Below are 14912 nucleotides of genomic sequence, written 5' to 3' on the forward strand. Positions count from 1 at the left end.
AAATTTCAAAAAGGAAAAACCGTATCTATCATCCTTCTTCTCATGTGATTAGTTTAATAAGAGAGTGATGAATTTATTTCTGATTTTATTGATTAGAGTTTGAATTTATATGATTAGTTTAATTAATAAAAATTCATTTATTTTCACTCCATTACGATAATGGAAAATTTTTTTTCTTGGATAAAATTTTAAGTTTGATCATACAAAAATATAATTAAATATGATCTATAAAGTATTATTTCATTAATCTCAAGAAAATATGCTGTAAATTTATTTTTACATGAACTAAGAAAATAGTTAATATAATTAAAATAATAAATGTTATATTATTTTTGCTAATATACCCTCCACTTAAATGGCTCTAAATTATTCTTATAATTTTAATTTTCAATACAAATTAAACAGGATTATTAAAAAACTAATCAATACATGTGTAGTGTTGTATAATAACAAAATTGACAATAGCCTTTGCTAATTAATTAGGGTTCATATATCTACTGCCAATAAAAAAAAAATTATAAATACCATGCCCATCTGAAACCCCACATATTTCCCATAACTAATTATCATCATATGCATTTCAACTTAATCCACGGCTTCAGCTGCTAATTCTCCAAGCTCCATCATGCTCACTCTCATCCTCGTTGCTTTTCTTTTCTCTTCTTCTGTTTTGTCTTCTGATAGTCACAAATCAAGTGGAGGTAAGATTAAAGATCTTGATCAATTAAATTTTCAGATTTGAATTCTGTTTTAACATTGAACGTATCTTGATTATACCGGTCATAGTATTGAACATCTGGCTAAATCAAAGGTCAAATGTCCCCAATGCCTTTGTTGTCGACCTCCTTCGGCCCCAACTTCCTGTTGCAAGTGCTGCGATTCTCCTAGGGCCATATTGTCCGTTCCACCTCAAAAGGGTCTCCATGAAACTACGTATCTAGGTGCTTTTATATGCATGCATGCAACAAATTACAATAAATTATGAGTGTGATCTTGTTTAAGCACCTAGCTGGGCTAGCTGCCATTTGCTAAACTCATTTTATACCCTCCATTCTCATCCTTAACCTCGGCCCCGCTCATTCTAGATCAAGCACGTGTTTCAATCTTATTCACCAATAGATTTACCAATTATCAATAATATATGTCTTTCTGGAAATTATTCATGTGAAATCACTTATTAATTTGACATCATTTTCAACCTAAGCAGTATTATCCGTGTCAAAGGGATCAGGTTGAATAAGAAAATGAGGCTTTCCTTTAACAAATTAATTCATGCAAATTAACTGATCAGCTAATTATATATTCTTTCAAAACTTTCATTATAAATAAATTATTAAAATTTTTTATTTATCAAATAAAACTTGTTATATGTGAGAGAATAATAAAACTAGTAATATATAAATTATTCAATTTGATAACAATAAAACTATAAAAATTTTAAAATTTTTAACCGAATCACTCTGATGATGGTTGGGTCTCATTCATCCTGGGATAAGTAAGGTATGAGAAAATAGAGCCGGCTCAGAGCCCGCAAAGCCCTTTAGGCCAACTTGCCCGACATCTCGGGCCCTAATTCAGACATGCGGAACAGATCGAATCATATGCGAGTACAAATCTAATGGGGAAAAATTCAATCCGGTGATGTGACGTGATAAAAGATAACAGGTCCAGTCACTTTGTAGTCTTATCTGCATGTGCGCTGGAGGAATTAAATGGCTGTATGGCATGAAGAGGGGTTTGACGCTTCCACACGTAAGGATCTACGTAACAGAAATAAGTAGCATTGTAGTTGAGATCGTTAAACGTTATTAACATACAAAATAAAAAAAATAAAAGAAGAGAAACACATTTCTTTCCATCTAAGTTTATACACAAACTGAATAATACTATTCTCTAGATCTCGCGATATCCCACCCGAACCAAATAAAGTTTAAATCTAAAAAACACAATGAACTTTGATATTTATGAGATGCCCCTTTCTTTGGGTTGGAAGCTAAGCTTTCTCCCTCTCAAATCAACTAACTGCTCTGCTTGACTTGTAATAGGAAAATCTACAGCTGGCCGCCTAACCCGGGACAAAATTGCGAGTCTCGCACCTGCTATATGTAAAAAAATTAATGAAATATATATATAATTCAAATAAAAAAAACTAAATCATTCCAAGGAATTTTGTCTTATGAATTTATTGCATATACTTATGAAAAATATGATAGTATACAGATATATGTAAAAAAAAAAAAAACTTCTGCAGTTTTTATAATTTAACAATTTTAATAAAATTTTTAGTTTACAAATTATTGAATTGCATAATTTTATATTAAAATTATTATAAAAAAAATAGCAACATTTCTTTTCATTTGAATATTATATTTTTTAATTTATTTAATAATTTTATATTAATTATTATATACGATTTGAATTTTTCATATTTCGTCAATAGTGGCCGTTGAATTCTTTCCGCAAGTAAGCAGGCTAATCTTCAATTTCAACGACGTATTTCGCAAGTTTAGTTATTTTGTTTCATTCATTTTCCACAATAAATAACAAATTTTCTTCTTCATCTTTCAAACAATGACTTCAATGTATTTTCGATAGTCAATTTAAATTTAGGAAAATTACTATTTCATCCTTTTAATTTAATAAAATTAATTATATAATTTCTTTATTTTTAAAAGCATGCTGAATGCTCCTTTTGATTATTAGTATTTAGTCGTTTTCATAGATTATAAGCACTAAAAAGTTACTATTTTAAAATTATCAAAATTAAATAGTTATTATTTTAAAATTATAAAAATTAAATAATAATTTTTAAATCAATCAACTTCGGCCTTAATTTTTAGGTTTTGTGCCTCAAAATATCCATTTTATTAAAACTTATAAATTTAATTTATTTTTAAATTCATAACAGACTCATGAATAATTTCGCTAAGTGAGTTAAAATTAATATTATAAGAGAATTAATCTCAAATTTTATAAATTTTCATAAGTTAAAATTAAATATTTTAAAATTCAATTTTATATAATTTAATTATATTTTTAAATATTTATATCGTTATGATTTAAAAGTTGGTTCTTTATATGTTTCTATTTTGTATATATATTTATTTAATTTTAAATTTATTATACATATAAAAAAATTAAACTATTTAATACTAAACTCGATAAAAATTTAATTTATCTAAATTTATTTATTAAACAAATCAAATTTAAATTTATTAATACTCGATTTAAGTTTAAAATAAATAAAATTCGAGTTTGAATTGAGCTGGTTTATTTATACTCTTAAATAAAAGGATAAAATAGTTACATATTTAAAAGAAAGACATTGATTCATTTATGCTTCTAAAATAAAATAATAAAATAATTATCTGCTTAAAAAGAAAGAGAGTAAATAGTTAATTACTTTGAAAAAAATTAAACTATTTAATATATTTTTAAAAATAAAAAAATTAAATAATTAGTTTGACAGGTACTAAACAGTTAATGTTTTCCACAATGACTTAGTAAGGGACGTGTCTCTTTCTTCTTCAATTTCAATGACTTCATTTTCCACAAGGAGGTTTATAAAAACTGTCTTTTTGAAAAAGCAGAAGTAAAAAAGTATGTCTCAACTTGAAAAAAATGACTAGCAGTTATTGGTCTTAATAATAATTATTAAAAAATTTTATTTTTTCTCCACACTTTCTGACAGACTCATTTAATCTCTGTGCGAAATAGAAGTTTTTTAATATTTTAAAATCTTTATCACTAACAATTTCTAAAACACATAAGCAATGTCATTATATTTTTCTGAAAAATTAAATGGAATTTACTTATTTGCCTCGAATAAAATAGAAAACAAGAATGGCAGGCTTTTATATATTTACACTAAGTAAGGCGTGTACTTGAATGACCAGAAAGAATTGGAAAATCGTCAGGAAAAATGAATATGGATAGACGGAAAGCACTGGTTTCAGTTGCGCCATGGCTAATCTTCGCTCTGCTCTATACTACTTATGGAAACTTAAAACTAGCTGCAGCAAGTAATGATGATGTGCTCGCTGAAAGAATGAAGCTTGCCGCAAAAAGCTCGGGTAGGAAACATACTTATTGCTCGTTGATGTTTTTCATATTTGCCCAACTTTGTTGATAATTCTGAATTTTAGCATATCTAACTCTTAATTACTTTATCTTGATGTCCCATTTTGAAGGCTCCATAAGCATCGATTGTGGAGCAGATGAAGATTACGTTGATGAAAATGTTGGATTGCTTTACAAGTCAGATAGAGATTTCATAAGCACTGGAAAAAATTACGTTGCACAACCAGATGCCACCCGCCTACAGGCTTTTACAGAACGGCTGTGTAAAAATTTAAGAAGTTTCCCAACGGGGAAAAAGAACTGCTACAATCTTCGACCTGAACAAGGAAAAAACCATAATTACTACATCAGAGCTCTCTTTTGTTATGGAAATTACGATGGCAAGAATCAACCACCAGAGTTTGATGTGTATGTAGGGGTTAACTATTGGGTGACAGTGAATGGATTAGCTGGTTGGGCTTGGACAACACGGGAGATCTTTCATTTTTCTTCAACTGATGTCATTCATGTCTGCCTTGTAAACAAGGACTTTGGAATACCTTTTATTTCAGCATTGGAGTTGCATCCTGTGAATGATTCCATTTATAAAAGTGAATTTGGATCATTATCTGTTGCTAGAAGATCTCAACTTTCCTATCCTACCGCCATGAATTTCAGGTAAATATATACGCATTTCATTATGTACAGATATTATTATTTTATTACTTATGTAAAAGGGTTGGAATCAATGACGTTCAGGTACAAGGATGATGTCTTTCACCGCATCTGGACATCTTACGGGCTTGCAAACTCCACTTGGGTTAATGCCAGTGCCACATCAGATATGCAAGTACATCAAACTGATGATCCCTATAAGCCACCCGTTGAAATTTTTAGAACTGCAGCCCAGCCACAAAAAGGGCTTCATTCATTGAGATACAACATTAGCTTTATTTGCTCTCCATCATGTGATTTCTATGTCTACTTTCACTTTGCTGAAATTGTGAAGATTCCTCAAGATCAACGAAGAGAATTCACAATTACTCTTAATGGTCTCAACTATGGACCCGTCAGCTTGGAATACTTGAAGCCACAGACTATACCTCTTAAATCACCAGCTCCAGGAGATATCAACTTTACTATAAATCCAACAAGCAACTCTGACCTTCCACCCATTCTCAGTGCCTTTGAGATTCTCAGTGTACTTAAGCTTCCACTTTCTCCAACAGACCAATCAGATGGTATGTTTTTTACATTTGTCTTTAACTGTTATATATATCAGTGGCAATAGCTGAAACTTAGAACGCTAGCTCATCGTAGACTAATTTTTTTTAACGGTCATAGTTGATGCCATCATGGACATCATGCAATTATACAATATAAATGGAGATGAATTGCAAGGAGACCCATGTGTGCCAAGAGAACTTTCATGGAATGGTTTGAACTGTAGTTATGACAGTAATCCTCCAAGGATAATCTCTCTGTGAGTAGTGCACATTTTAATCTTTTATTTAGATTATGATTTGATTTCCATCTCACACTAGCTTACTCTCTGAACTCTGAATAGGGACCTTAGTTCCAGGAAATTGACTGGGGAAATAGCTCCGACACTCTCCGTCCTCAAGGCAATTCAGTCATTGTAAGTATTGTTCCCAAAGTTTTTAAAGCTTCTTTGACCTGGTAAGCGAAACAGAGCACCTATGTTACAAGAGTGGAGCTCTCATATATCTTAATCAGCCATCTTGTAATATATAAAATATCTCAATCTTTTTTTGTTGTCTTTTCAGGGATTTATCATACAATAAGTTGACTGGAAGTCTGCCCAATTTTTTAGTAGAACTGCAAAATTTAACTCGGCTGTACATTACTCCAAAAGAAAAGGAATCTCGTCACCTAAGTATAGTTGAATAAATAAATATTAATTATAATGTCATCTTTTCTTTCAGGGATTTATCGTACAATGATTTGACAGGACCGCTGCCAGAATTTTTAGCACAACTGCCGAACTTAAATACTTTGTACGAGAAGAAACTTAAGCATACATAGAATACAAGAGTTTTTTCTTTGTGAAGGGTTTCGTTGAATTATACACGAATGATTTAGTATACTTTCTTTTCAGAAATTTAATTGGGAACAAGCTCTCTGGATCCATTCCACAGTCCCTTATAGAAAAGTCTAACAATGGAATGTTGCAGCTAAGGTTTGATCTTCATCTTTTTTTTCTTTTTCTTTTTTTTCTCCAGCTGTTAGATGAACTCATGATTTTTTTTTAATAAACAAAAAGAGAGTAAATTTAATGATATTGAAATCCAGAGTTTTATGATTGATTGATCTCGTTATAATTGTCTGGTAGCATCGACAAAAACCCAAATTTGTGCCCATCGGGTTCGGGTTCCTGTGAGAAAAAGAAGCATTTTCTTCTTCCAGTTGTTGCATCAATTATATCAACCTTGATTCTTCTTCTACTGATAGCTATCTCTTGGGGATACAGAAGAAAGAAAGGTAATCTAATTTTTCTATATTATCAACTACATATCATTTTCTTTATTTCTGTACCTATGGTACTTGCAGAAACACAAAATTCAAATACATGGGCCTTTAGTTACTCAGAGATTGTTAGCATTACGGAGGACTTTAAAACCATCATTGGAGGAGGGGGCTTTGGAAAAGTTTTCTTTGGAACTCTAAAAGATGGCACTCAAGTTGCAATTAAGCTGTTATCTCAATCATCAAGGCAAGGCTACAAAGAATTTCAAGCAGAGGTTAGCTGTAGCACTTTGGCATCTCCAGTTTCAACTCATTTTAATCAATTATATATATATTATAATATATAAATATATGGGTTTTTCAAAATTCAACTGCAGGTGCAGCTTTTGATGATTGTTCATCACAGGAACTTAGTTTCACTAATTGGGTACTGTAGAGATAGTCATAACATGGCATTGGTGTATGAGTTCATGGTTAATGGGAACTTGCGAGAGCATTTATCAGGTATATGAATTCCATTTTTGACAATTTCCTCAAGAAACCTCCTGAAAATTAATGAAAGGCTAATGCATTTTGGTTGCAGAGACAAGTGGAAGTATTCTGACTTGGAAAGAGAGAATTCAAATTGCAGTAGATGCAGCTTATGGTTCTTAAGCAAATTCCTTTCTATTTTTCTTTCCTTTTTGCTCTCCCATTCATCATTTTGATCTATTGTAATCGGTGTTGCAGGGCTGGAGTATCTACATAATGGCTGCAAACCACCAATTATCCACAGGGATCTGAAGGCTTCCAACATCTTATTGAATGAAAAATTGCAAGCAAAGATCGCTGATTTTGGATTATCTAGGGCTTTCACAAGCGAAAGTGGTACACATGTATCAACTTGTCCAGCTGGAACATTCGGCTACGTGGATCCTGAGTAAGTCTGAAAGCTTAACCAAGCCTCCTTGATTATTCTACGTGGATCCTGAGTAAGTATTTGCTTGTGCAACAGGGCTCAGGCATCAGGAAACTTCAACAAAAAAAGTGATGTTTATAGCTTTGGGGTTATACTACTTGAGCTAATAACTGGTCAGCCTGCACTAATAAGAAACACCGCTGGAAACTTCATTTGCATACATCAGTGGATTAGACCTATAATTGACACAGGTGATATTCGGACCATAGTTGATGCCAGACTGCAAGGACAATTCAATGTCAATTCTGCTTGGGAAGTTATGGAGATTGCCTTTTCCTGTGTATCAGATGTTGCAATACAGAGGCCAGACATGAGTCATGTACTGGCTGGATTACAGGAATGCTTGACGACATTAATGGCTGTTGAAGCATCCCAAAAATTGGAAGCTATGACCACAAGATCAAGCCATTCACTTCGAATGAGGCATCTAGATATTGATACTGATATGGCTCCTAGTGCAAGGTAATTACTGAGCCATGTATCTCATGTAAACTGGCTTGAAATTTATCTATACCTTTCTCTTGTAGAAACTATCCTGTAATTTGTTTCTGAAGCTTTCTTGGAGATGTATAATTATATGGTGACTTTGTTTTCCAAGTACTACTAAGTTGCAATTTTTTTTTTAAAAAAAAATAGGATTAGGAATAAGAGGAGGAGAATATGAAACCTTTCAGATTTATTCATATGCACTTACCGTCAGGTTAAGTATGTGAATGCAGCAACCTTTTAAAAATCATATTGAATTCACTTTATTATTAATTAAATCAGTTTAATTTGATTTTTTTAATCAAATTTTATTCTGTTTACCTCCGTAAAAATTAATTAAATGTCCAGCGACGAAACATTAAAAAATATATCCATAATTATAATTATAATTATAATTTATTAGCTAATGATTTTTTCTCAAAATATTTAATTATTGAATTTCGAAAAGTTAATTTAATTATTTACTCTACTAAATACCGTGAAGGGACAAAACAAATGTTTTATTAAGCGTTAGTTTATTTTGTGAATTTTTAAAATATATTTTCGTATTTTTTTAAATACTGAAAGCATTTAAGAAAATTGATTAATAAAAGAAAATCTCAATTAAAAGGAAAATTAAATCATTTTCTAAATTTTAAAAATTTTATTAACGTAATTATATCTAAATTTATTATAATACCTTTTAGTTTTAAATTTTACCGTCAATAAGTTATTTTCATAAGGAAATATTTTGAAAAAAAAAATACATATATGAATTATTTTTCACAAAAAAATATATCTTAAATTGATAAAGTACGATATGTTTTACTTTTAATTATTAATTTTCAGTTTGAATAATGATTGAGAATCAAGTGTCATTAAAACTTGTAAAATGGGTGTATATGCGAGTGTGCCACTTGAACTAATGCAAGTGGGTGGACGTTTATTCTATAAGTTATTATCTTTTTTTTTTTTTCTTACTTTAAGTATGAGATATAAATATTATTCTTACTTATTTTTTTAATTGTGTGATTGTTCAGATATCAAAATTATAAAAATAAATTCCTACTTATAATATAATTTATGATAATGGTAAGTAGAATTTATCTCACATATACTAATAAATAAATTAATTTTATTGAATGAATAAAAAATAAAAATAAAAAAAAATAAAATGAAAAGAGATTTTAAATATAAAAAAATGAAAATAAATAAAATTAATTTAAAGAAAGAAGCAATTAAATTTAAAAAAAAATCAAGATAAGAAATATTTGAATAAATTCTAACTCTTGGACAAGCGTACGAAACACTTCTAGAATTTAATTTAATTATCGCATTAAAAGGGCTTAATTCTAACTAACAAATGTGAGATACTCGGTTCATTTAAGTTAGATTATATTATTTCTTAGAAAGGCATGCAACCTAATTTATCACTTATTTTATATTAAACTAAATAATTACGGATTTAGTTTAAATAATAATATATTATTCTAATAACTGCACAATGAGCCCTTATTATAACAATTAATAGAATAATAATAAACACATTACAAAAATAATATAAATATAAAAAAGAATAAAGAAAATAATAGAATCACATAAATCTCATAACCAATTGAACTGAAATCTTAATTATCTTTTAACTGAAATAAAAACTTAATCACACATGTTCATGGCTGAAACACCACAGTGAGAAAAATATTTTCAGCTTCCTAAACTAATTAAGAATGAGAGATCAGAGATGAGATGAGATACCTCTGTACATCAGAATGTCCTCTTTTTATAAAGCTAAGAGTCCTAACTCAAGCTAAATACAAGTAGATAAAATTAAAATTGAGTACATCTTGGCAGATAAGAGTTATTTGTTTGTTTCTCAGATTTGAAACTGGACTCTGATTCATCAAATATGTTATACCCATAACGTAGTCCATAACACATTTCGTCTGAGAGTTTGAGTTTAAGCATAACTCTGCTTCTTATCATTCTGTAAATTTGGTTACGCCCATATTTAATTTCAGAATATAGAGTCCAAATTAAATTTTTCTCTTATTATTCTCCGATCATTTTAACCTATCAAGATATCAAAATTCAAACGAATCAATCTGTTTTAAATAAAATCAAACTCAATATCTAAATGTTTTAGAATATTAAAACTATATAAATGTGCATATTATCAATTCTCTCATACTTAAATCAGATATACTCATCAATCAGGAAATACTCACAGAAGCTACCCATAATTAATGGCTCAAAGAGTTAAGTTAATTTACTTTAAACAACTAGCATACCATAGCAAAATCTTATCAATATATACAAATCATAAAATAAATATCAACACAATTTTCAAAACTGATATGCAATAAACTCATTTTTTAATATGTGATCATGAAATTAAGTTCAACAAAATTTTTGAGTTAATGCATAAAGAAACACATAGGCAACCAGCTAAGAAAGTCTCTAAAATTATAATTTCCACCAAGAAACACAAGAATCCAGTTTTTATTTTTTTCTTTATTTTTATAGTTTTGGTTCAAGATTTTTGTCGACTCTTATGAGGGTATACTCTCACAATACTAGTTTTCTCCATTCACAAGGGACATCCCTTATTTAAGGAGAATGAGTCTGAACCTCCTAAACCAATCGATAGTGGTAAACCATATCATTAGTATGTTTCGAACTATTGACGGCCCCAACGGGTATAATTCTCCAAATCACTAGCTTTTTCCATCCACAAGAAATATGTCTTATTTAAAGGGAACAAATGTCATACCATTTGAACTAGCTCTTTTTTTTTTTTCACATTATTATTAACTGAACCTTAGTTCATTAGGATAGTATCGAGACTCACTCACTTTTTATTATAAAATCAATATCAAACCTTAATTTGAGGAAAAAAATATAAAATCCATCCATAAGAGACATACCTTACTTAAAGGGAACAAATGTCATACCATTTGAACCGGCCAATGCTGGTAAACCACTCTTTTTTTTCACATAATTATTAATTGAACCTTAGTTCCCTAGGATAGTATTGAGACTCACTCACTTTTTATTATAAAATCAATATCAAACCTTAGTTTGAGGAAAAAAAATATAAAACCACCAAGGTATTCTTTTATAATGTTAAAATACAGGCATATAAAAATATTTAGGGGAGAAAAAGTCTAAATATAAAACCCTCAGGGCCCGTGAATAACGGCTCCAGCGAAACCATCAACATTATCATTGGAGGGACTGGAGGCCGGATGAGTAGGAGAGGAAGGAAGAGAAGTCGAAGTGAGGAGGGGAGTAGTAACAAAGTCTTGCAAGTGGTAGAGCAATCCCCGGTGACCATCTCTTTCTCCCCCGAAGACGCTCATGGCATCCAGATGCTTCATGATGACGCTCTGGTCATCGAGGCCGTCATTCACAGCTATCGGGTCTGGAAGATCTTAGTCGATAATGGTAGCAATGTGAACTTGCTGCCCTACAGGATTTTCCAACAGATGGGGATATCAGAAGAACAGCTGGTAAGGGATCAAGCCCCGGTGAAGGGGATTGGAGGGACTCCGGTGGCCGTGGAGGGAAAGGTGAAGGTAGCCCTGACTTTGGGAGAACCACCCCTGTCTCGAACTCACTATGCAGTATTCTTGGTGGTGAGGCTCCCGTTAAGCTACAATGCAATACTGGGAAGGCCTGTGCTGTACGACTTTGAAGTGGTGACCAACATCAGATACCTGACCATGAAGTTTCCAATTAAGGCAGGGTTGGGAGTAGTCTGGGGACGGTAGGAGGAGGTAAGAGCAGTATATCTGGCCATAGTGGCAGAGCTAAGCACAACAGCTAAGGGGATAAACTTGGAAGTCATAGAAGTCAGAGATGAGAAGAAAGAAGCCCGGATATAGCCCGTCGAAGAGCTGAAGACCTTCCCGCTATCAAAGAAAGAGACAGATAAGGTTTTCAGCCTCAACGCGAGCTTGTTTGAAGAGCAAAAAGCGACAATTATGGCCTTGATCCTAGGACATACCTCAAGTTTTGCCTGAAAGTCATCCGACATGCTAGGAATAGACCCTGAGGTGATGACTCACAAGCTCAATATTTATTTATTTATGGATTTGATAGGCCTAGGGTGATAAGTTTCCAACCATGGTCACGTGCTAAAAACGTTTAAGGGAAAGAAAGGGCTTTAATAAAAGACCTGTCTTCTTCATCTTCAATTTCAACGACGTATTTCGCAAGTTTATTTATTTTGTTTGTTTCATTCATTTTCCACAGTAAATATCAAATTGTCTTTTTCATCTTTCAAACAACGACTTCAATGTATCTTCGATAGTCAAATAAAGATGAACTTATTATAATATAAATAAAAATATTTAGGTAAGGTATACTTTAAGAGTTTTCAATAATTTATATTAGTGTTACCAATGGCTGTAGCAATAATAAAATTTAAAAGGGGAGACTAAGAAAATTATTAAATAATTACTATTACATATAAAAATTATAAAAAATTATTTAAAGTACATAATTTATTTAAAATAAATTTAGAGAGTTGCAACATATATTTATGAGAATTATATAATACCAAATGAGATATTTTTGTCACTTTTTATGTTTTTAATAATTTTTTGGTTACGAAGGAGATTAAACAAGAAACTCAGGTCGAGCACCACCGGGTCTGGGTGAAACCCATTTTGTCTCTCATCAAGACCCCACTCATGCCGTCCGGAGAAAGATCTCGCCCAGTGAGTAAGCCGGACGGTCAGCACAACAATTTGCTTCTCTGCATATATGTTGTACAATGATGTTGCAACCTGGTCTTTGTATGCTCTGAATAGCAGAAACAATGTCTTTGTACTCTATTGGGACTAAAACCCTTCTCGGTAACCAAATCCACTACTTCTCCACAGTCAAATTCCACAGTCAAGTTTGAGTTTGAGATACCCAGCTTATGGGCTAACGAGATTCCCTCTCGTACAGGTAAAGTGATGTATAGGTCAAGTTTTCATGAGTATGAGTTTAATAACGAGTGGATTAAATAATTGAATCTAAATTCATAAATTTGTTATATGTAACTTGAATTTTAGGTATTGTTTCTTATCCATTAAATTACGACTTGACTCAAAAAGTTTTACTTTCCATTCGAATGGAATAAAAATAAGAATTTATGTTAAGAGTGATAAAGAAAAAGTCGATATTTATATATAATTGTATTTTTCATTTGAAATTTCAGAATACGGTTGAGATTTTGAGAGATTTATAACTTGTATCATTTACGTTCGGTTCTGTATAATCGTGATTCTTCCTGACATACGTATATTCAATCTAACTGTTATTAGATATTTCTATTTAAAAAAAAAAAAAAACCGTTATTAGACATTATCACATGAGATCGGCATATATTACATTTATATGTTTGAAATCCTTGAATTCAGTCTAAAAAGCTGAAGCTATAAAATTAAAGTTATTGCGAAGAAACAGTGATGGTGGTCCTGTTTATGTTAGAGACATTGGAGGGAAGAAAGAGCTTTCATTGAACAACTTGTCTGTATCTTCAATTTCAGCACAACTTATCTCGCAAATTTGTTTGTTTCTTCCTTTTCCAACAATAGTTTTAGAAAAATGCTTAATTGGGACAGAATCAGTTTTAATATTCATCTCTTTCGATTGCCCGATAATGGACCATTTGAAAAATTTATCTAAATTGAATTTATATAAAGAAATCACAATAATATTACTATAAATTTATATTACAAATGAAACAGATCGGATCAAACCGATTCAAATAATTTTGGTTCCACTTAACTCAAAATGATTAACTCAAATTATTTAATAATTTCGTATTATATATAATTTCAATTAAGTGTAATCCGCCGATGTAAACAGCTTGTTACATTTTATTTCACTAAATTTGTGACGTTTTCGTCGCAACTAAATCGAATACAATTATTATTCGGTTATTGTAGTTAGCTAGTACCTCGACTCCACTTGTCTCGACTCGACTTGTCTCACACGGATAATTCGTTTCTCACACGAATAATCCGTTTCTCATACCGTATCTTAATTGAATTAAATTATATTTATTCAGTTGATTTAATTTAGTTATAACTAAATATGTGATATTATTAAATATCTAAATTTTATTTTTTTTTCTCTTTATTATTTATTTAGTGTGAGATTCACCTAATTTCTATCCGTGGATTAACTGAAACAGAGATTCACCTAATTTCTATTTGTGGATTAACTGAAACAGACCCAAACGGATCCAAATAACTTTTGAATCTACTTTTCACTTGACCCAAAATGGTTAATCTAAATTATTTAGTAATTTTGTCCAGCTATTATATACAATTTCAATTTGCCATAATCCGCTAATGTGGGATGTCTTCCAAATTCCAAACAGCTGGCCGTTACTCTCTATCTTGCTAAATTTACGACGTTCTCGTCGCAATTAAATCAAATACAATTGCTAAGTCAGTACCAAACCATTGGATATTGTGATTTGCTAGTATTTTGGGCGACTCCACCTCGTTTCATACGGGTAGCCATTTCCTCGTAAATTCACTAACTCTGCACAATTTGACACTGAGTGGCTTTGATCCCATGTGAGATTCACCTTATTTCCGTCCCATATCAGTGGATTAATTGAAACAATCCGATTCAAACTAACTAAAATAACTTTTAAACTTAATTTTCATTTGATCCAAAATGATTAACTCAAATTATTTAATAATTTTATATTAACTATTATATACAATTTTAATTTGTTGTAATCCAACGTAGACTCCAACGTTAAAGAGGCTGACCCTTACAATAAATTTATATAAATTTAATTTAAATAAAAATTATGGGTTACATATGGAAAAGTTAAAAATAATTTACTTTTTTCACCTATTGACTGACTTTTTTTTCCTTTACAAGTAGCTATAAATTAAAAACTCAAAGAAATTGCGAGGAAAGGATGAAC

At 31.0% G+C, this 14912-nt stretch overlaps 1 protein-coding gene across 2 annotated transcripts; it reads left to right on the forward strand.

Moving 5' to 3' along the window:
- The first annotated feature begins 3857 nt into the window (after window positions 1-3857).
- On the forward strand, window positions 3858-8111 carry LOC110625886 (putative leucine-rich repeat receptor-like protein kinase At2g19210). 2 transcript variants are annotated; one of them, XM_021771574.2, is made up of 14 exons: window positions 3858-4073; window positions 4191-4737; window positions 4819-5300; window positions 5404-5542; window positions 5627-5698; window positions 5847-5918; window positions 6006-6077; window positions 6179-6259; window positions 6413-6561; window positions 6631-6821; window positions 6924-7050; window positions 7130-7192; window positions 7276-7465; window positions 7541-8111. In XM_021771574.2, the coding sequence occupies exons 1-14, from the start codon at window positions 3923-3925 to the stop codon at window positions 7968-7970; spliced, it is 2766 nt and encodes a 921-aa protein (XP_021627266.1). In that variant the 5' UTR covers window positions 3858-3922; the 3' UTR covers window positions 7971-8111. The 2 variants fall into 2 exon arrangements, with proteins under 2 accessions (XP_021627266.1, XP_021627265.1); XM_021771573.2 differs by having other exon boundaries at window positions 6413-6821.
- Window positions 8112-14912: the final 6801 nt, after the last annotated feature.

Source organism: Manihot esculenta, chromosome 11 (genome assembly GCF_001659605.2).
Source record: "Manihot esculenta cultivar AM560-2 chromosome 11, M.esculenta_v8, whole genome shotgun sequence".
Taxonomy (NCBI): Eukaryota; Viridiplantae; Streptophyta; class Magnoliopsida; order Malpighiales; family Euphorbiaceae; genus Manihot; species Manihot esculenta.

What these genes read in the sequence shown, in the direction of transcription:
- LOC110625886 (XM_021771573.2), top strand. Translation starts at nt 3,923, where the DNA reads ATGAATATGGATAGACGGAAAGCACTGGTTTCAGTTGCGCCATGGCTA. An exon ending in TCCAACAGACCAATCAGATG is followed by an intron (nt 5,301 to 5,403) that starts GTATGTTTTTTA and finishes TAACGGTCATAG; the next exon opens with TTGATGCCATCATGGACATC. An exon ending in ACAAAGAATTTCAAGCAGAG is followed by an intron (nt 6,822 to 6,923) that starts GTTAGCTGTAGC and finishes ATTCAACTGCAG; the next exon opens with GTGCAGCTTTTGATGATTGT.